This window comes from Myxocyprinus asiaticus, chromosome 32 (assembly GCF_019703515.2).
Source record: "Myxocyprinus asiaticus isolate MX2 ecotype Aquarium Trade chromosome 32, UBuf_Myxa_2, whole genome shotgun sequence".
NCBI classification, from domain to species: domain Eukaryota; kingdom Metazoa; phylum Chordata; class Actinopteri; order Cypriniformes; family Catostomidae; genus Myxocyprinus; species Myxocyprinus asiaticus.
The window spans coordinates 5,171,545-5,194,020 of NC_059375.1; the positions used below are offsets into that span (position 1 = coordinate 5,171,545).

General features: G+C 39.1%; 1 protein-coding gene across 4 annotated transcripts in view; it reads right to left on the bottom strand.

Moving 5' to 3' along the window:
* Positions 1-819: 819 nt before the first annotated feature.
* stat5b (signal transducer and activator of transcription 5b) overlaps positions 820-22,476 on the bottom strand; it is a 134,384-nt gene continuing 112,727 nt past the window's right edge. For all 4 annotated transcript variants that reach the window (XM_051666759.1, XM_051666756.1, XM_051666757.1 and 1 more), the window contains 4 exons: positions 7,950-8,105; positions 7,676-7,733; positions 1,504-1,611; positions 820-1,385 (listed from right to left, as the gene is read on the bottom strand). In XM_051666759.1, coding sequence (XP_051522719.1) covers positions 1,262-1,385; positions 1,504-1,611; positions 7,676-7,733; positions 7,950-8,105 — 446 coding nt within the window. In that variant the 3' untranslated portion in view covers positions 820-1,261. The remainder of the gene's footprint in view (positions 1,386-1,503; positions 1,612-7,675; positions 7,734-7,949; positions 8,106-22,476) is intronic.

The window sequence follows — 22,476 nt, forward strand, 5'->3', positions numbered from 1 at the left end:
TGTGACGTGAACACTGCATCCGGATGTTCCTTCATCCCTTCCTACATTACCTCTGTATACGGCCTCTGAAGGCAGCAATTTTCTGTTTTGGATGCAGCCTGTCAGTGCCTCACTGTAACCAAAATTTTTGCTGCTTTTAGAGAAACGGAGAGACGAGGCTAAATCATTTTTTGTGGTAATCAACATTATCCTACAAATGCTGTCGACTGAGTTTAACTTGTATTGAACCCTGAATATTCCTTTAAGTACATTCTATTCCAGCCCTTAATTCAAGGGTTGAATTAAAACACATTGCTTACATCTGAGAAAACAATATAGATATTGGTTTACTCATACACAGCAACTGTAATTGTATAAGAAACTGCTTGTTTAGTTTGTGTAATACCCAAGCCAAATAAATATATTAGAAAATCGAAAATCTGGTATTCGTGCAAGTTTTCATGTTTGAACAAGTACACTGCCGTCAGTTTAAGACAAAGTCTTTCTGGCAAGAAGGTCCACTGGCGGCCATCTTTGGAACACTCCCGGGAAGCTATTTCCAGTTATGAAAGTGCAGCTCATATCTACTTGAATTGGGAAAGACTGAAATCTCCAAAACAGTTGGTCAAGATTATATTAAAATCAGCAGTAAAAACTCTGGAATCATAAAATATGCTTCTTTACCTCATATTACCCTAAAAATGCAATTTTCCCGGCTTGTATAGCTAATGCGCATGCGCGTTCTCAAGTTGATTGACAGGCAATGTCTGTATCTGAAAGGTGATTGGCTCTTTTACCTATAAGGTGGGACTTCCTTTCTACATCCATTGACTATTCCAATTTCTCCCATTCATTTTAATAGAAGTGGCCCATCTCTGCTACATAGTTTCCGGTTTAAGACACTGCAGTGCATTCAAAACATTTGTTTAAGCAGTCCAACATGTCAATTTCTGACTTAACCAATGATGTGAGTTTGGGGTAGGACCACCTGTTAGTCTGACCAATGATGAGGCAGGAGTGTTGGGAAACCAACAATTAACTAGTAAGGCTACAAAATTATTGATGCATATCAACAATCTTTCCCCAATGTCAATTCTACTATTGTTTACTGTTATTGTTAATGAGAAGAAATCTGTTATATAAAATGCAGAGGCAGTTACACATCCACCGATCGGCCTAACAAACATCACACAGAAACATTTCACATTTGTTAAGATAAAATCTGTAATGGACAGCATGGAGTTCTTAATGTTGCTAGGGTGAGAGATAGAGAAGTTAATGGTCATGACTGTTGTCCACTCCACTGGGTTTCCATTGGCTGCCGGAGGAACTCCTCAACCTGTCGGGCCATGTCCATGGTCTCATCCAGATCAAACTCTCCCTCTGCATCCAACATCGAGTCATTCCTTCACACAAACAAAGACACGGATCATGCGATGGATTTGTTATCACCAGGATTGACATTCATTAAAAAAAAAAAAAAAAAAAAAAAAGAGAAAATTGTAGATGTTCATTAGAACTTACATGGACGGATAGATTGTGAAGCTGTGCTGTTGACTGACAGTGGGTGACGCTGCGTGCTCCATGACAGAGGAATTCCCAGGAGACGGTTCGGGATTGGGCGAAGAGAACCTGAGAAGGAACAAAATGCGAGCAATGGTGAAATTCAATGCAGGTCACTGATTCAGTAAAGGTTTGAGCCTGAGACAGCTGTTACCAACATCTGAGAATTTATTGGGCCTCATTCATGAAACACGAGCAGAACTCATTTTTGCGAAACTCGTTCGTAAAGCCGGTTTGACGTAAATTTTCGGTTTCATGAAAAAGACAAATATTTTCAAAACTTTAGTCAGTATATAAATGAAATTTACACCTGCTCCCGACCATGTGTAAATATTGCGTAAGTCATCCAAACGTGTTGTGGTCTTTCAGGCAAACTGCCATGACTACATTTTGATGGAAGTAAAATGCAATAATTAATAAAAAAAAATAAATAAAAATAAACAATAATTAAATGAGTGAAATTAACCTTAAAAAATAACAAATAATACAAAAAGAAAAACATTTATATTTAGAAAGTATATATTTTTTCCCCAACTCTGCTTATTTCCAGCAGAAATTGTTGACATGGATTTGCGTTTGATTTTCTCGAAAAAAATATAAAATAAAAAAATATTGCCCTCTAATGTAAGTGTCTGGCCTTTTTAAAAAAATATTTAATATAAGATCTATTATTTAGATTTCATAATTTAGTATAGGCATCAGTAAATCACGTTCAGTTGACGTATTGTCAGTGGTAAAACCATAAATGAACGCATTGCGGGCAGGTGTGTAAACAATACAATGGGAAAAAAGAAAAAGCCCACAAACTGTCGTAAAGCTTTTAAATCTGTAATATTTTAAAGCCTTTAGGTCAAAGACCTTCTTCAGGCATTCTATAAATTTCTTTGAAGACTGTTCCTGTTGCAAGGGAAGTATATCACTGTACAGTCTTGGATTTACTCGAGAAGTTTCTCCAATGATGCTAGCGATGCCCTCAACTGAACCAGAGAAGGTCTTGGACACCCTCCTGTGACCTGTCGGCATGAATGGAACATTTTGTACACTAAAGCTTCATGTCAAACCATTTTTATTGACCTCTTGGACTATTACACAAAATAACCTCTGATGACAACAAAGATGACTGTATGTTCCTCACTTTCTTTTTAGATGCGAGTGTTTGCTAAATCAATATTTATGATGTGAATGAACCCTACTTGCGAGTCTGAAGCTTTCCCTATATGGTGTTTTCATGGGCGTGGATTATGATCATTATAAATGAACGTGTATGCGCACTCTATTTACGAATGTTTGGAATTCACTAACATTCACAAGTTGTCCTAACAAATCTGGGGAATAGGAAGCGTTTGTAAATCCGGCGAAATGTTTTTGGGAAGCTCCATTTTTACACAAAAATGACTCCCAATTATTTTGTATATTTACGAAACATTCATGAATGGTGCACAATATTTGTGTTTATACTGTCATGGTTTCACATGAGGTCAGTTACTTTGATTTGATCTGTTCATGTTGGACTTTTTTGACAGTCTTGTACCTTTTCTTTAAATGTACTTTATCTCTTTGTTACTGTTCACTTTCAGCTAATTGATTTGATTTTGTCTTATTTTGTGCAGTATACTGTATATGCACACTGTGTCATAATGTTACATAAACTTAGCGTAGCAGTGTTGCCAAAATGCCAACTACGGAGGCAAGTGTATGTGTGTGTGTCATTCTATGAGAGGAGTAGTGGGGGCAATAGATGGTATCACTCAAAGTCTGATCAACTTCCTGTTTTCACAATTAACCAGAGGTGGGTAGTAACGCGCTACATTTACTCCGTTACATTTACTTGAGTTACTTTTTGGAAAAAAATTACTAGTAGTTTTAAAAATGGGTACTTCTTACTCTCACTCAAGTAGATTTCCAATGAAATTGTTTTACTTTTACTTTACAATGGGCGGCGTTCCTGTCGTTACATTACTGAGTTGAATTTTAATTAATGCGTAATTTATTGAGAGATTATTATGTCCACAGACTGTCACTCAAGTCATTAGTGCTGCAGCATCAAACTCTTCAAAGTGAAACACTTTCTTCGCTCCGCACAGTGAAAAAAAGAATAGTTTCATCATGCACTGCCTTCACTGAACACCAAGACAAGCTGATATTTCAAGATTAAAAAATCACAGCTCCAACTTAAGGTAGCACGCTGTGGTAAGTTTTGGCTCTAATCCTAACGTGGGCTTTTCTGTGTGAATGTGTTGGTAATTTTCAGGGTGATTCTGTAACTGGACTCTTATGACATCAGTTTTTAAGTGTAAATTTTTAAATCAGTGCAGCAATATATCAGTGTGCTTTGTCCCGCGTCACGCTGTAATGAGCAGTATTTACGCATTTACCCTAGGCCTTCGCGGGGGAACTGGGAACTATCGCAGCTACTTCAGGCGGATTAACTATAAATCCACATAAACATCCAAGTTAAGTGTAAATAAATGCCTTAGCTCTGCTGTTCACGTGATTGACAACTGGAGTGCGAACAGACAGCATTTCGGCGCGTGCACAGCGCGTGTAAGATGTGCGGGCGCGAGGCGATCGTATGGCTTTGTCTGTGTGCGAAATCGTTCACTCGTTCACCATTTCCTATATAGTGAATGGCAGTTAGTGCACTGTATCTCAGCAGTGAGTGAATGAAATGAGTGAGTGAATTTGGATGCTGATGTATACACAAAGCGTCGGATCTCTGGGGCTGTCGCAGAAACATCACACATGAACTTTTACAATAATTGGGCCTTATTTGTTATTCTTATTAAATAATATATTAATACAATAAATCTTCATTTTGTTGTTTGTCATTTTTAATATATACTGTGTATTAATATAAAGAGTAAACATATTTGATCAAATAAAGAGTACATTTTAAAATGTATCTGTATGTTTTGCCTCTCTATATGTTATTATGTTATTTTAATCAAGTAATGATTTGTCAAAAAGTAATTTAATACATTCAGCATGAAAGAAAACATTGCAGGAGTGAAGGAAGCAGTAAACTCCCAGCTCGTACATCTTCCGAGCTGTGGATTGTGGGCAATTAACAGTCAACGAGTGTACATCAAATGTACACTCGAAATTAGAGTGTATTGTGGGTAATAATGAGTGAACAAAAGTAGGGAACAAGTGGTTCACTCAGAATTAAAATTCTCATTATTTACTCATCCTCATGCCACCCCAGATGTGTATGACTTTCTTTCATCTGCTGACCTCAAATGAAGATTTTTTGAAGAATTTCTCAGCTCTGTAGGTCCATACAATGCAAGTGAAAGGGTGGCAACATTTTAAAGCTAAACAAAATCACATAAGTCAGCATAAAAGTAATCCATAAGACTCCAGTGGTTAAATCAATATCTTCAGAAGCGATGTGATAGGTGTGGATGAGAAACAGAGAAACAGATCACCTTCACATTCTTCTTGTGTTTTTGGTGATTCACATTCTCTGCATATCGCTCCTGCTGTCTAGCAAAAAATTACAAATATTGATCTGTTTCTCACCCACACCTATCATATCACTTCAGACGATACGGATTTAACTACTGGAGTCTTATGGATTAATTTTATGCTGCCTTTATGTGCTTTTTGGAGCATCAAAATTTTAGCCAACATAGATAAAATATTCTTCTAAAAATCTTAATATGTGTTCTGCAGAAGAAAGGAAGTCATGCACATCTGGGATGGCATGAGGGTGAGTAAATGATGAGAGAATTTTCATTTTTGGGTGAACTATCCCTTTAAAGTGATAGCTCAGCCATAATTTAATGTTCTGTCATAATTTCCCTACCCTCATGTTGTTCCAAACCAGTGTGACGCTTTGCATTATGTAGAACACAAAATATGTTAGACAGAATGTTAGGGACTGACAGTCTCGCTCACCATTCACTTTCAAAATATGGAGAAAAAAAATTCAATGAAAATAGCGATATAGTAAACAGTGACTCAGGCAAACATTCTGTCTAATGGGTAGTGGAAAATGCCTTCCAGACCACTAGAGGGTGCCGTTTGCTTACACAATGCTGACTGAAGCACTAAATGCAGTCTATTATTTTTAAACGCAGCTTTTCAAGCTTTTGTTATCGCTCAAGACCTTACTACGATTTCCATCTTAATCAATCATGGAGAATACCATTCCAATGTCTTTGAAGTCAAAGTTTGCTGTTTTCAAACCATTTTGGATGGTTTTACATCTTCATGTATATTTAAGTGCCCCTTTCACAACTATCACATAACGAAGGGTTTTCCTCAATGTGTGAATGAGAAAGAATAAAAAATTCAATATTACATGTTCTTTGGAGTGCCAACGCTTCTACATTATTTCTGGAGGACATAATTCGATTTATAATAAAACCAAGACTGCAAGTCTTGCCAACAAGACTAAATCTCTGTATGGTTTCTGGATAGAGATGTTTCCAGTTGTTACAACACAATAGTGAGGAAGTAGTTGAATCCTTGAGTCATGTATTAAATGGTTGCCCTGCATATAAGGGCCTTTACATCGCCCGGCATGACAAAACTGTAGATTTGTAGACTGAAAATGTACCTTGTTGACTGAAAATGACGTTTAAAATGTGTACAAATCCTGTTGTATTCATTATTTGTATTTATTTTTTAAATTGTATCTCCTTTTCTCCCAATTTCGAATGCCCAATTCCCACTACTTAGTAGGTCCTCGTGGTGGCGCGGTTACTCACCTCAATCCGGGTGGCGGAGGACAAGTCTCAGTTGCCTCCGCTTCTGAGACAGTCAATCCACACATCTTATCATGTGGCTTGCTGTGCATGACACCGCGGAGACTCGGAGCACGGGAGGCTCATGCTACTCTCCGTGACCCATGCACAACTTAACGCACACCTCATTGAGAGCAAGAACCCCTAATCGCGACCACGAGGAAGTTACCCCATGTGACTCTACCCTCCCTAGCAACCAGGCCAATTTGGTTGCTTAGGAGACCTGGCTGGAATCACTCAGCACGCCCTGGATTCGAACTCGCGACTCCAGGGGTGGTAGTCAGTGTCAATACTCGCTGAGCTACCCAGGCCCCAATCCTGATGTATTCTTAAATGCATAGTGAATACCCCAGATGTAATCATTACAAATAAGATGCAGCACAGAGTTTTTGTGCTGGAAGTGGAGTTAGTGTTCATCATAGTCTGGAGGAAGTCTTTCTTACTTAACTGCTTAAAAACCAACCTACTGTTTAGTGTATTAACAACATTGTTCATCAACATCAACTCTGTATGTCTAAGAGGAAGGCCAAACAGCTGGCCAGATACTGTATCAATGATATCGAGACCTGGTTGACCGGTCATTTTCTCAATTTAACAAAAAAAAACAGACTGATCTTGTAACTCTGATCTGTCTGTTGATATTCATGGCGTCATGGTCAAACCATCCTCTACAGTCCGTAATCTCTGCATTATTTTTGATTCTTAACTCTTAGCTTCAGCTTCACCAAATAAGCTTTTGTTCACCTCCGTAACATTGCTAGACTTCGCCCAATCCTCAATACTAAAGATGCTGAGACACTTGTCCATTTTTCTATCACTTCACAACTCGATTATTGGAATGCTCTTTTTTTCTGGTGTTAGGGTACTTACCTATTCTAAGAAATCATCTCATATAACAAAGGCTGCCTGTCTCTTACTACATTCAATATAAAATACTCATCACATTTAAAGCTCTACATGGTCTTGCCCCTCTGTACATTACTGATCTCAGTCCCTACTCCCCAGCCATCTCAGGTCTTCTGATTCTGGCATACTGATTACCCTACATTACAAGTTGACATCACTGGGTGGTAGGGCTTTAAGCGTTACCGCTCCAACATTGTGGAACTCCCTCACACAATCTCTTCGTGACATCACCACCATTCTTAAATTCAGAACACACCTCAAAACATATTTCTTCACACTAATGACTGAGTACTGTCATGTTTGAGCTGCAAAGTTTTCTGTAAACATGCATCTGAACTCCTTTTTGTAATTCTATGATGAGTGGATAAAAATAATTATTTAAAATGTCTGTGTGTGCATGCATGTAGTCTTTATGTTTGTCTGTTGTTGAAGTACACCAGTCCTTCAACACAAATAACTCTGAGAATGATACTTACTCAACCTTCACCACCTGCTTGATCTCTGGTTTGACATATCCATCCCCCACTGCTTTAGCTGGATAAACAACAGTTAACATATTCATGAGAAACTGTTACATACAACTAAAAAAATAAAAAAATGTATTACACAGGTCAACAAGTGAGACTTCCTGATATATAAAAGCCTGACCTTAAACCCCAGAGCTAAAGCAAGTGCTATTCATGTAAACAAATGATTTATTCTGCTAAATGATGATAGTATGATGCAGTGTAGAATACTGTGTTAGCGTACAGTTAGGCGGCGTGCAGTATCGTGAAAACACTTCCTCTTTAGGCTGGTTTGGATAGAGGAAGAGCAGATGATTGAGATCACTGATGCGGTCAGCGAGAGAGCGAATGCTGAAGTCTTTAGTGGTGAAGGGCATCAGATTCCACACCATCCGTTCACCTACACAAACACACACTCACATTAATAACAATAATCTCACGGTAGGCACTGTCGTAGCGCCCGGCCCTACTGTCTATTCGACAACTGAAAATATCTCTTTGAGGAAAGTCAATAATTTTTTTATATAATATTTTTGGATAGCACAAAATAACAATTCATCCCAAAAATGTATATTGGGGCTCAGGGTCTGGGCTTTGTGCAGGCCAGCCAAGTTCTTTCACACCAGATGCAGTAAAATATTTCTTTATGGACCTCGCTTTGTGCACAGGGGCATTTTCAGAAAAGGGGCCATCCCCAAACTGTTGCCACAAAGTTGGAAGCACACTTTAGAATGCCACTGTATGCTGTAGCATTAAGATTTGTCTTGACTTAATGGAAAAGCCAAATATTATAATTAAAATGGGATGTCCACAAACATTTGGCCATATAATGACTATTAAGGTTGTCAACAAATAATCAAATTTTATCTTATCATTTGATAAAACGCTCTCGATTTGGTATGTGTATGTATTGTTCGATACATAAAAAAATAACTGGTAGTGATAACAGCAGGGTTCATACAGGCATCATTGAATGAAAATCAAGGACTTTCAAGTAATTTTTCCAGCACCAATTTTTAATTTTCAAGGACTTCACAGAAGTGAGAGAACTCTGATCTTTCATATAATTCTGAGTTCCCAACTTGAATTTCGAGTGATGTGACAATATTTACAAATCTATAAGCCATGTGTTTATAAACTCACTAAGCACTTTATTAGGAACACCTGTACACCTACTTATTCATGTGATAATCTAATCAGCCAATCGTGTGGCAGCAGTGCAATGCATAAAATCACGCAGATATGGGTCAGGAGCTTCAGTTAATGTTCACATCAACCATCAGAATGGGGAAAAATGTGACCTCAGTTATTTCGACTGTGGCATGATGGTTGGTGCTAGACAGGCTAGCTTGAGTATTTCTGTAACTGCTGATCTCCTGGCATTTTCAAGCACAACAATCTCTAGAGTTTACCCAGAATGGTGCCAAAAACAAAAACCATCCAGTTAGCTGCAGTTCTGCGGACAGAAATGCCTTGTAGATGAGAGAGGTCAACGTAGAATGGCCAGACTGGTTTGAGCTGACAGAAAGGCTACATTAAGTCGGATAACCACTCAAACTGTAGTGAGCAGAATAGCATCTCAGAATGCACAACATGTTGAACCTTGAGGCGGATGGGCTACAACAGCAGAAGACCATGACAGGCACTTTATTAGAACCATAGTGTTCCTAATATAGTGCTCAGTGAGTGTGTGTGTATATATATATATATATATCTATCTGTAAAATTAGTTTGTCATCATTATTATTTTCACATTTTAGGTTTTTTCAAATATACAATTTCTACAATTAATGTTAAATTGCATATATTATTATTATTTATTTTTTGTTTGTTGTAATTTTGTTTTTGGTTCAATTCAATTTATTAGTTCGGTTTAATTCCTAATTACTTTCAAATTAAAAAAATATGCAGAAGACAATCTAATGGGGTTGCGTATTAGGAACTGGGTTGTTTATATTTGTTTTTGTAATTAATATTTTTTATTAATTCTTACAATAAATATAGAAAAGCAAAAACATATATATACACATACAATCAACATTTAAACCCCACAGCCACCCCTCCCCCACCCAATCCCCAACCCTGCCCCAACAAAAAACCCTGTGGTCACACGAGTATATATATATAAATATAAAAAAAGCAAACAAACACACAAACAAAAAAACAAACAAACAAAAAAAATATAATAATCATACACATTTAAAATGATACTACTCTCTCCACCGCCCCACCCCGAGAATCCTCCAAAACTCTGAATAGTCGCCCCATTTCCCAACAAACAAATCAAAAGCCGCCACCCTCCCCATCTCCATGCACCACTCTGGAAATGGGGGCGCTCCAGCTGAACTCCAACCCCTCAAAATAATCTGACTGGCGATCATCACACTGGTCAGAACCCAATTCTCTATATGTCTATTCCCCACATCGATGACCGCCCCATCACCCAAAACACAGAGTCTGGGGCAAAACGAAACCCGAGTGCCCAACACATCAACACAAATCTCTGAACCTTCAACCAGAATTCCTGGATCTCAACACACCACCAAAAAACATGGGCCGTGTCTCCATCCTCCGATTGGCATCGCCAGCAGGTGGGTGTGTCTTTAAGACCAAGCCTATACAATCTAGAGGGGGTCCAATAAAATCTATGTAAAATCTTGAATTGCATAAGGCACACCCTTGCATTTCTAGATGCAGACTTGACGTTTTTTAGAATCCTAGCCCACATACCCTCCTCCTATACCAAGTTGAAATCTTTCTCCCATAATCTCTTGATAGAAGTTAAAGCTCCGTCCCCCAGACTCTGATTTAGCAGGAAGTAATACACTGGTGCCTCATGACCTTTTCCAAAAGCAGTAATCACCATTCTTAGAGTATCTGCCACTTTAGGGGGGTGTATGCTACTCCCAAACATAGTACAGAGCAGGTGGTGCAGTTGTAAATACCTATTAAACTGAGATCTGGGAATCCCAAAATGTTGAACCAAATTTTCAAAAGATCTCAACACTTCACTCTCATATGTCATCGAGCGTATTAACCTCCCTCACAAACCACTCTGACCAGCAGAAAGGGGACTTATTAATACATAATTTTGGGTTCTGCCATATGCTCGAGGCAACATTTAAATAAATGTCCGAATTAAACACTCTGGACACTTTTGTCCATACCGAGTGCAAATGCGAGATAACGGGGTATAACTTAACTTCTCCAATTAGTTTGATAGAAAGGCTTTGCAATGGTAAAATAGGGGCAAGAACTTCCTGTTAAATATAAAACCAGGGAGGGGCTCTCTCAGGTGGAAGTGACCAATGAGTCAAATGTCTGAGACCGAATGTATAATAATAAAACAAAATCTTGGGTAGGCCTAACCCACCTTTGTCAGCCGGCCTATGTAACTTACTAAAATGTAATCTGGGACGCTTACCATTCTAAATTAAGGACTTCAGTATGCTATCAAATTGCTTGAAATAAGAGAGGGGGACATCTACAGGGAGAGACTGTAGCAGGTAGTTAAATTTTGTAATACAATTCATTTTAATAACATTAACCTTCCCAATCATAGATAAATGTAATGAAGCCCACCTGCCCACATCGCTCGAAAACCTTTTTATTAAGGGGTTAAAATTAACTCTTAACTAAATCAGACAAATTTGCTGGGAATAAAATGCCCAAACACTTAATGCCCTGTTGGGGCCACTGTAAGGCGCCTGGCTGAAAAGCCATTACTGGGCAGTATGCTGTCAGAGCCAATGCTTCGGATTTAGACCAATGGACTCTGTATCCTGAGAACTTAATAAGGAATTAATAATTATGGGGGGCAAGGCACAGATCTAGAATGGTCGGAGACATATAATAAAATATCATCTGCGTAAATCAAAAGCTTATGCGCCACACCTCCAACCACCACCTCTGGAAAATCATCCTCCTTTCTTATCGCAGCTGCTAATGGTTCCAGGGCAAGACAGAACATTAATGGGGAAAGAGGGCAACACTGCTGGGTGCCCCTATCCAGAGTAAAATAATCTGAAATGAATCAATTTGTTTGTACTGCCGTTAACGGGTGTCTATAAAGTAACTTAATCCATCCAATAAATGTACTCCCAAACGTGTACATTTCCAAAATCTTAAAAAGATAATCCCATTCTAGCATATCAAACACCTTTTCAGCGTCAAGTGAGATAGCAGCGACCAGAGTCTGTTCATTCGCCACTGACCACATGACACTGATGAAAGCCTAATGTTATCAGAAGAGCTGCGGCCCCGAACAAAGCCCACCTGATCTATATGTATAAGAGATGTCATAACTTGATCGGTTAGTCAAAATTTAATATTTTAACATCTAGCTGGATCAGGGAAATGGCTGGTAACTCTTACTTGGATCTTTGTCCTTTTTAAGAATCAGACTGATCCGGGCTTGCGTCATTGTTGGTGGAAGCTTTCCATTCTTTAATGATTCTGTATAAACTTGTAGCAAAAGTGGAGCCAGTTCTGTATCATAAGATCTAAAAAACTCAGCAGCAAAGCCATCTGGCCCTGGAGCCTTGCCTGTAGGCAAGGCCTTAATTACCTCGCCAAGCTCCTCCAAGGTTATCTCAGAATCCAGAGATTTTTTTTGCTCAGCCATCAGTTTAGGAAGTTCTAAAGGTTCCACAAAATTTCTAATATCCTCATCAGTAGATGAAGATGTGGAATTATAGAGATCAAGAAAGAGTTCTTTAAAAGCATTATTAATATCAATACCCTCTCTGCTTTATATATCTAGCCAAAAGCTTCCCTGCTTTGTCCCCCAACTCAAAGTATGACTGTCTTGCCCTGAATAGCCAAAACTTCACCTTCTGCGACAAAATAGTATTATATCTGTATTTTAATCGGGTCAATTATCTGAGGCCATCAGATAACATTCGGCACTTCAGCTCTGCCTCGGCACTTTTAATATTCCCTTCCAACTTCGAGTTCTCATGCTTTGGATTTTTTGATGAATAAGGCATACTGTATGATCCGTCCCCTGAGAACCGCCTTAAGTGCCTCCCAAGCCACGCTCACAGAGGATAATGAGGACAAGTTGGTCTCTTTATAAACACTGATTTCAGCCTTTAACATTTGTTGGAAAGCAGGATTTTGCAAAAGGGATACACATTAATCGACAACTATATAATTTCTTTTTCTCCATATGTGGCAATATCTATTCTATAAAAAATCTTATGGACTGATGAAAAGAATGTATAGTCCCTACCAGATGGGTTCAAAAGTCTTCAAATATCTGTAAGACCAAGATTTTTACACATCCTGTGAACCATCAGTGTTGCTCTAGGGGGCTTACACACTTTTGCTTCACTATGATCAAGGACTGAGTCCATCAATAGATTAAAGTCTCCTCCCAGTATTATATCATAAAGGGTGACAGTGGCTTGCAACATCCCTTCAAGATCTATAAAAAAGCCCTTTTCATCTGCATTAATTGAGTAAATATTAGCCAAAATCAACCTTTGCCCCTGAACTTCTGCTAAAACAATAATGACTCTTTACTCTGTTTGAGACATTTGAATTTTAGATGCTTACTTATCAATGTAATGACTCCCCTGCTCTTACTTGAGCCAGCACTAAAGAAAACATGCCCACCCCATATCTTCCCCAATTTTTCAGCTTCCTGCAGGGAAAGTTGCGTTTCTTGAAGAAACACTATATCATAATTCTTTTAAGAAAATAAATAAACTTCCTTCTTTTTATGGGGTGCCCCAACCCATTCACATTCCATGTGGAAAGAGACAATCCACTCATATTAACATTTGACATTTTAGAAAAAATAGAATGTGTATCAAAAACAAAATTATAAAGACCACAATCCAACATTAGTGCAATAATCAAACCCCAAACTTCCCCCAGAACCAAACAAACAGAAAAAAATGTGCATTAACCCTCCCTCTGAAATCAAACAGTCCATGTACGCCTGCAAGAGCCCCTGTGACAACTTTGTTGTCAGATTGCTCAAGTCCGGTGTTTCTATACATATTTTGTGAGACAGAATTACATAACAGAAGAAAATCTATAAAACAAACTCCAGCCAATAGGCAGAATAAACACAAAGAACGTGTAGATTCATCCCAAAGGTGTGTTCCTCCACAAAACACACTCCAGCCTCTAGCGGAACCAGCACACACACACACACACACACACACACACACAAAACAAAAACGTTCAGTTTCCTCGGAAAGTCAAACGAATGTTCAGTGAGTCGGCTGTTACAAGAGTGCAGCAGATGACCTAATCCTTCCAATGTCCTGCAAAAAATTCCACACAACACACTCCAGCAAATAGGAGGCACAAGCACAAAGAACATGCAGATTCACTCACAAACTGTCCCGAAGGAGTGTTACTACACAAAACAAACTCCAGCCGCTAGGCAGAATAAGCAGAAAAAGAACAAAAAAGGTGCCCAGTTTCTTCGAACAGTCAAGTGAATGTTCAGTGAGTCGGGTCCACTTGGCTGCAAAATGACCGCCACACAATGACTTTATCATTCCATTGACTTTATGAAGGACATCGTTTGCTGTGGGCATGTAAATATTTTGCAGCCATCCTTAGTGTATATTCTCAATTTGGCCGGGAACATCAGTGCAAAAGCGACGTTCTGTTGATGTAAGAGTTTCTTACATTCCTTGAATCAATCATGTTTCTCTCTTGTCGAATTCACAAAGTCTGGGAACAAGAAAATTTTGTGGTTCTTCCAAGGAAGCCTTCCTTTGCTCCTCGCCTCGTGTAACACGAGATCTTTATCGGATGATCTCAGAAATTTGGCCAGAATTGATTGGGGGCCTGTCTCCCTCAGCGGATCTCCGAGCTGAAACCCTGTGAGCTTGCTCGATTTCCAGCTCATGGCCTGTTATGTCGAGCAGACTCGGAAAGAGCTCGTCCAAAAAATTCTGACCTTCTGCTCGCTCAGGAATTCCAAGAATTCAGACGTTGTTTACCCAGTTACGATTCTCAAGATCTTCCAACTTTTCCCAAATGTGTTCCAAGTCCACCTTGGTCGCTAGCGGATTACCAGCTTATTCTCTCTCCGATGACTCCAGATAATCAATCCGTTTCTCAACATCTGCAACTCTTGTAACCAACTCAGTGAATTTCGTCTCCATGGCATCGACATATTACAGCAAGATCCTCCAAGTCAGCAACGACCTCCGTCAGCATTGCCATCATGCTTGACAGTTGATGCTGAATCTTTTCCACCGCACCGTCCAAACTGAGTCCCAGGCTCGTGGCCTCCGGAGGGGCTTCAGCTTGAGCACGTAAGTGTCTTTTAATGTCTCCAGAGCCCGAGGACTTTGTATTTTTTGACATATTGTCTTTCTAGAACAGTTAAGAATCAAGGTATATCGAATCTCACCGGTTTATGACATAAAAAGTATTAAAACCAAAAAGTGCGCAGAGCTTGCCATTCACACGTCCGAACCTCGCATGGCGTCACGTGACTCAATTGCATATATTATTAATGATGAGCTGCCACTGTTTGAAATAACTTCTATTTTGCATTGTTTACATTCATTTGTTTGGCAAGCGCTAAAATCTCTTTAAGAAAACCGACAGTTCAGAGCGAGACGTGCACATTAATGATAGAGAAGTTGCACAGAAGTTTCTTTATCACATCCGCCCTATGTCTGACTAAAATTGATGTTTACTTTTTGATTAACAAACTGACTGTAAAGAAAAGAAGGGATATTAAAAGAGACATTATTCAATAAAAATGGATTACATGGATCTCAAATTTGATGGACACACATTACACAGAGGAGGTCAAACAAAATTTTTACACTCATAATGTGTGTTGAAATCCAAGGGTTGTGTTACACTGGTGTAGAATCATATGTGTTAAAAGGGAGAATGCTGCGAAAACAGTCTGTGGTAAAGTTGAACCAAAATCAGTGTTGACCTCATTAAATGCAATGTAAATGTAACAATGGCATATCATATGGTTCAAAAGCGATGGTGACATTACATACAGCCAATGCATAAGGTAAATTTCCTTTAGAGTGCGTGCTCATGCCACACAACACGCAGTGAAAGGATGTGCTAAACTCCTTCGCCACTACACAACTGAATCACTGGCGAGTAATTTACTGGCCAGTGGCTAATGACAGACAGTTTTGTCACCTAGCGCGAAATTTGGTCGCATATACGATTTTAGATGTCTGTGTATCCACACTGAAATTTGGTAACAACTCAAAGCACACACAACACGTAAAACACAAAATGAGCTTTGGTTGGTCACTTTTCATGTCGGTCATAGGGCCCCTTCCAATCTATGGCATTCCAAATATCTGCACTGTGTGTCGGGGGAATCTGGAAAATGTATGTCTTTATCGGGCTTGCTAAACGTATAAACATTTTCTGCATTTTCTTCAGGTATTCCAGTCCTTTAATTTCTAAGGGCTAAATTTAAGCACTTCAAGACACTTTGTGTGAACTCTCTAACAGGGTTTCTGCATGATATATGTTTAAAATCTATGCACAATGCAACACTGAGAGCGGCAAACTCCTCCCTGGAACAGTAGCGCTGAGCGCTCACAAGAGAACACAAATTTGCCTGCTTGACAGCTAGTCTAGATAGCGGAGTTAAAAGGTGAAAGGCAAGACAGAGCTTGAAGTACATTTTAGATCATGTTGTTAGATAAAAGATGTTATATCCGGAGTTCATTAGGAGTAAAGAAACTCAATGGCATGTCTGATTAAAACACAGGAAATCACCTTCTGTTTCATTTTTTCAATCTTCTGATGGTGTAATTCAAGATGATGAATAATTAGAACAACAGGATCAGAGGGAGTCATGTGATGCCATGCGAGGAGCTAGTTTTTAATTATTTTTGTGTTATAATCCGGTAAGATTTGATACACCCTGCTACATATTTGCTCTTTGAAGTCAATATGACAAAGAATTCAAAATCCTCAGGCTCTGGAGGTATTAAAAGACACTTTATATGCTCAAGCTGAAACCTCTGACGGGCCTGCGGACCAGGGACTCGGTTTGGACGGTGCGGCGGGAGAAATCCAGCATCAACTGTCCCACGTTTGTGATGCTGACGAAAGTTGTTGCTGACTTGGAAGATCTCGCTGTAATACGATCGATCGCTTACGGCAATGGAAAATAAATTAAACAGGAATAACAGGAATAAAAATAAAAAAAACAGGTTACAAGACTGTCGGAAGTCAAAAAAGGATCGATTATCTGGAGTCATTGGACAGGGAATTATCTGATAATCCGCTGGCGACCAAAGTTGATTTGGAACAAGTTCTTGAAAAACTTGAAGACCTTAAGAATAGGAGCCGCAGGAATAACATCTGAACAATTGGAATTCCTGAGCATGAGGAGGGCCGAGATATGGTGAAATTCCTAGACAAGCTCTTTCCGAGTCTGCTCGACATAACAGGCCATTAGCTGGAAATTGAGCAAGTTCACAGAGTCCCGGCTCGCAGATCGGCTGAGGGAGACTGGCCCCGATCAATCCTGGCCAAATTCCTGAGATCATCTGATAAAAATCACGTGTTACGTGAGGAGCAAAGGAAAGCTTTCTTGGAAGAATCACAACATTTTCTTGTTCCCAGACTTTGCGTAATCTACAAGAGAGAATTGCGCTGATGTTTCCGGCCAAACTGAGAATAGATACTAAGGATGGCTGCAAAGTATTTTCATGCCCCAAGCAAGCACTGTCCTTCATAAAAACATTGGAGTAAGCCATTTGGTGTTTCTCTTGTGAGTGGATTGACTCACTGTACATACTCTTGGCTGTCTGAGGAAGCTGGGCACCATTTTTGTTTCTTTTTGTGTTGGTTCCGCCTAGCGGTTAGAGTTTGTTTTGTGGAATAACACTCCTTCAAGAAACTCTTGCTTCGACGGAGGGTCTCAATTTGCACTGATGTTCCCGGCCAACTCGAGAATGAATAATAAGGATGGCTGCAAAATATCTACATGGGTACAACAAGCGATGTCTTTTATAGAGTTGATGGACTGAGGAAATCATGGTGTGTTTCTTATATGGCCCCTGAGTCAGTTTGACTTGTTAAATATACACTTGACCGTCCGAGGAAACGGGACGCCTGTTTTGTTTCTTTTTGTGCTGGTTCCGCCAAGCAGCTGGAGTTTGTTTTCTGGAATAACATTCCTTCAGGACAGTTCGTGTATGAATCTGCTTGTTCTTTGTGCTTAAGCCTTCTATTGGCTGGAGTTTGTTTTACAAAGTATTTTCTATTATGTAATTTTGCCTCACAAAATTTGTATAGAAGCAATCCAAGAAGACTTGAGCAATGATGTCGTGGGGACTCTCGTAGGCGTATATGTACTCTTTGAGTTTAGAGGGATGGATGCACCAATAACGTGGTTATTGCGCACATTTTTCTTTTTTCTGTTTGTTTTGTTTGGGGGGAAGTTCAGGGTTTGATTGTTGCACTAATGTTGAAATATGGTCTTTATAATTTTGTTTTTGACACACAATTTATTTTTTCCATTATATCAAAATGTCAAATGTTAATATGAGTGGGTTATCTTTCTCCACGTGAAATGTGAATGGGATAGGGCACCCCATAAAAAAGAAGGAAGGTTATTTCTTTTCTTAAACGTAAGAGATATGAAATAGTGTTTCTTCAAGAAACTCATCTTTCCCCGCAGGAAGCTGAAAAATTTGGGAAGATATGGGGTGGACATGTTTTCTTTAGTGCTGGCTCGAGCAAGAGCAGGGGAGACATTATATTGATAAATAAGCATCTACATTTCAAATGTCTCAAACAGATCAGAGATAAATTAGGAAAAGTCATTATTGTTTTAACAGAAATTCAGGGCAAAGGTTGATTTTAGCTAATATTTACGCACCTAACGCTGATGATCAGGGCTTTTTATAGATCTTGAAGGGATGTTGCAAGCCGCTGGCACCCCTCATGATATAATACTGGGAGGAGACTTTAACCTATTGATGGACTCCTTGATCATAGTGAAGCAAAAGTGTGCAAGCCCCCTAGAGCAACATTGACACTTCACAGGATATGTAAAAATCTTGGTCTTACAGATATTTGGAGACTTTTGAACCCATCTGGTAGGGACTATACATTTTTTTCATCAATCCATAAGATTTATTCTAGAACAGATTTTTTTCTTTATATCTAAATCCTTCATTTCATCTGTTGTTGATTGCTCAATTGGAAACATTTTAGTCTCAGATCACGCCCTGGTGAGTTTAGAGGTGTTGCCACATATGGAGAAAAATAAATTATATAGTTGGCGCTTTAATGTATGCAAAATCCTGATTTCCAACAAATGCTAAAGGCTGAAATCAATGTTTATATGGAGACCAACTGGTCCTCAGTATCCTCTGTGGGCGTGGCTTGGGAGGCACTTAAGGAGGTTCTTAGGGGTCGGATCATACAGTATTCCTCATTCACCAAAAATTCCAAAGCACGAGAACTCGTGGAGTTGGAAGGAAATATTAAAAGTGTCGAGGCAGAGCTGAAGTGGCGAATGTCATCTGATGGCCTCAGAGAACTGACCCGATTGAAATACAGATATAATACTATTTTATCACAGAAGGTGGAGTATTGGCTATTCAGGGCTTTGTGGAACCATTAGAACTCCCTAAACTGACAATGGAGCAAACAAATTCTCTTGATTCTGAGATAAACTTGGAGGAGCTTGACGAGGTAATTAAGGCCCTGCCTACCGGCAAGACTCCGGGGCCAGACGGCTTTGCCGCTGAATTTTTTTAGATCTTATGCTACAGAACTTGCTCCACTTTTGTTAGAAGTTTATACGGAATCATTAAAGAATGGAAAGCTTCCTCCAACCATGACACAAGCCCGGATCAGTCTGATTCTTAAAAATGACAAAGATCCAAGCGAGTGTAAGAGTTACAGTCCAATTTCCCTGATCCAGCTAGACGTAAAAATTGTCAAAAATTCTGGCTAACCAATTAAGTAAAGTTATGACATCTCTTATACATATAGATCAGGTGGGGTTATTTGGGGCCGCGATATCATGTGGTCAGTGGCGAATGATCAGATTCCGGTCGCTGCCATCTCACTTGACGCCGAAAAGCCATTTGATATGGTAGAATGGGATTATCTTTAAGATTTTGGAAATATATGGGTTCGGAAATACTTTTATTGGATGGATTAAGTTACTTTATAGACACCCTGTAGCAGCAGTACAAACAAATGGATTAATTTCAGATTATTTTACTCTGAATAGGGGCACCCGGCAGGGTTGCCCTCTTTCCCCATTATTGTTCTGTCTTGCCCTGGAACCATTAGCAGCCGCGATAAGAAAGGAGGATGATTTTCCAGGGGTGGTGGCGGGAGGTGTGGTGCATTAGCTTTTGCTTGACGCAGATGATATTTTATTATTTTTCTCCAACCCTACTAGATCTATGCCTTGCCTCCACAGAATTATCAATTCCTTTTCTAAATTTTCGGGATACACAGTTAATTGGTCTAAATCTGAAGTATTTGGGTATTTTATTCCCAGCAAATTTATGTGATTTAGTCAGAGTTAGTTCTGACCCTTTAATAAAAAGGTTTTCGAGCGATGTGGGCAGGTGGGCTTCATTACATTTATCTATGATTGGGAAGGTTCATGTTATTAATATGAACTGTATTCCAAAATTTAACTAGCTGCTACAATCTCTCCCTGTAGATGTCCCCCTCTCTTATTTCAAACAATCTGATAGCATAGTGAAGTCCTTTATTTGGAATGGTAAGCGTCCCAGGTTACATTTCAATAAGTTACATAGGCCGATTGACAAAGGTGGGCTAGGCCTACCCAAGATTTTGTTTTATTATTATGCGTTCGGTCTCAGACATTTGGCTCATTGGTCGCTTGAACCTGAGAGAACCCCTCCCTGGTTTCATATTGAATAGGAAGTCCTTGCCCCTATTTCGCCATTGCAAAGCCTTTCGATCAAACTAACCGGAGAAGTTAAGTCACACCCCGTTATCTCACATTTACACGTGGTATGGCAAAAGTGTCCAGAGTGTTTAATTCGGACATTTATTTAAATGTTGCTTCGAGCATATTGTTGAACCCAAAGTTATGTATTAACAAGTCCCCTTTCTGCTGGACAGAGTGGATTGTGAGGGAGGTTAATACGCTCGGTGACCTATATGAGAGTGGAGTGTTGAGATCCTTTGAAAATTTGGTTCAACATTTTGGGATTCCCAGGTCTCAATTCTTTAGGTATTTACAGCTGTGCCACCTGCTTTGCACTATATTTGGGAGTAGCATACACCCCCCTAATGTGGAAGATACTCTGGAAGTAGTGATTATTGCTTTTGGAAAAGGCCATGAGGCATCAGTGTATTACTCCCTGCTTCAACTTCTCTCAAGAGATTATGGGAGAAAGATTAAACCTTGGTACTGGAGGAGGGAGTGTGGGCTAGGATTCTAAAAAAAGTCAAGTCTACATCTAGAGAGGCAAGGGTGCTCCTTATGCAATTCAAGATTTTACATCGATTCTATTGGACCCCCTCTAGATTGTAAAGCTTGGTCTTAAAGACACACCCACCTGCTGGCGATGCCAATCAGAAGATGGGGACACAACTCAAGTTTTTTTGGTGTTGTGTTAAGAGCCAAGAATTCTGGTTGAGGGTTCAGAATTGTATGTATGGCGTATTGGGCACTCAAATTTTATTTTGCCCCAGACCAGATAATGGGAGTTAAAAGTTGATTCTGTGCATATGATTTGCTTTTTATTGATTCTAACACATGAAACAGAAAAGTGTTTATCGGAATAAACTGTGGATTTTCCTCTTACTAATATTCCTGTACTTGTGTGCGTTTTTTTTTTTTTTTTTTGGTTAAGCTTTAGTGTCTGTTTTGAGCTTTTATGTTTAAGATGCTGTGGAGATGGTTATTTCAGGGCCAAGTTTCCAGAGTAATGGATCATTAATAAATGTTTAATTAGGCATATCCACAATATTCTCAGTGAGTCCACTGTATTTCGCAAGGTGGGTGGAATTTCCGGTAGGCTAGCGGAAGTGCGATTGGTTGGTGTTTTGTGTGTAGCCGGTCTCTGCTTGCTTGCTTGCATGTCATGCGGTTAGATTCTTGCTTTTTAAATGTTGTCAAATGTCTCAAAAATTTCCAGGACGATGTGTGCAGTTAATGGTTATCCTAACAATCAAGCAAAACTTATGATCAGAAACCACTCGCAAAGCACAGCGCTCCTGTCCCAGATGCCATTGGCTGCCAACAGAACGATTGACTTAGGAACATCTGTTTGAAAAAGCTTTGGAATAATTTCTTTGTGTGCTCTTTTCACTTTATTGGCAAGAAGTCAACAGTGGGGATTACTTATATTATCCACTGTTACGGTCCAGCTGCAATAAACGTCCAGAAATGGAGCGCAATGAATTACATAAACAATAGCATTATTGTGCTACCAGGTGTGTGTACATGTGCTGAAAGTTCATTAGACAGTTTGAGAGTGTTCATTTCTATTCAGCATCTTTTTTTTTTTTTTTTTTTTTGTGTGAATGCCTCACATGTTTTGAAATGGCATTATTATTGAGTATAAAAAGGAACAGTGTTTATCCTGAACTGTCGGTGAGTAGTGACTATGTTTTCAACTGTTTTTATGCTGTGATGCTAAATGAATAAATTCTTATTGGAATAATTATATATATATATATATATATATATATATATATATATATATATATATAAAAATAATTATTAGATGAGACATGTACAGTAGTGAGATGTTTTATCACATTTGAAATGAACTGTATTCTGATTT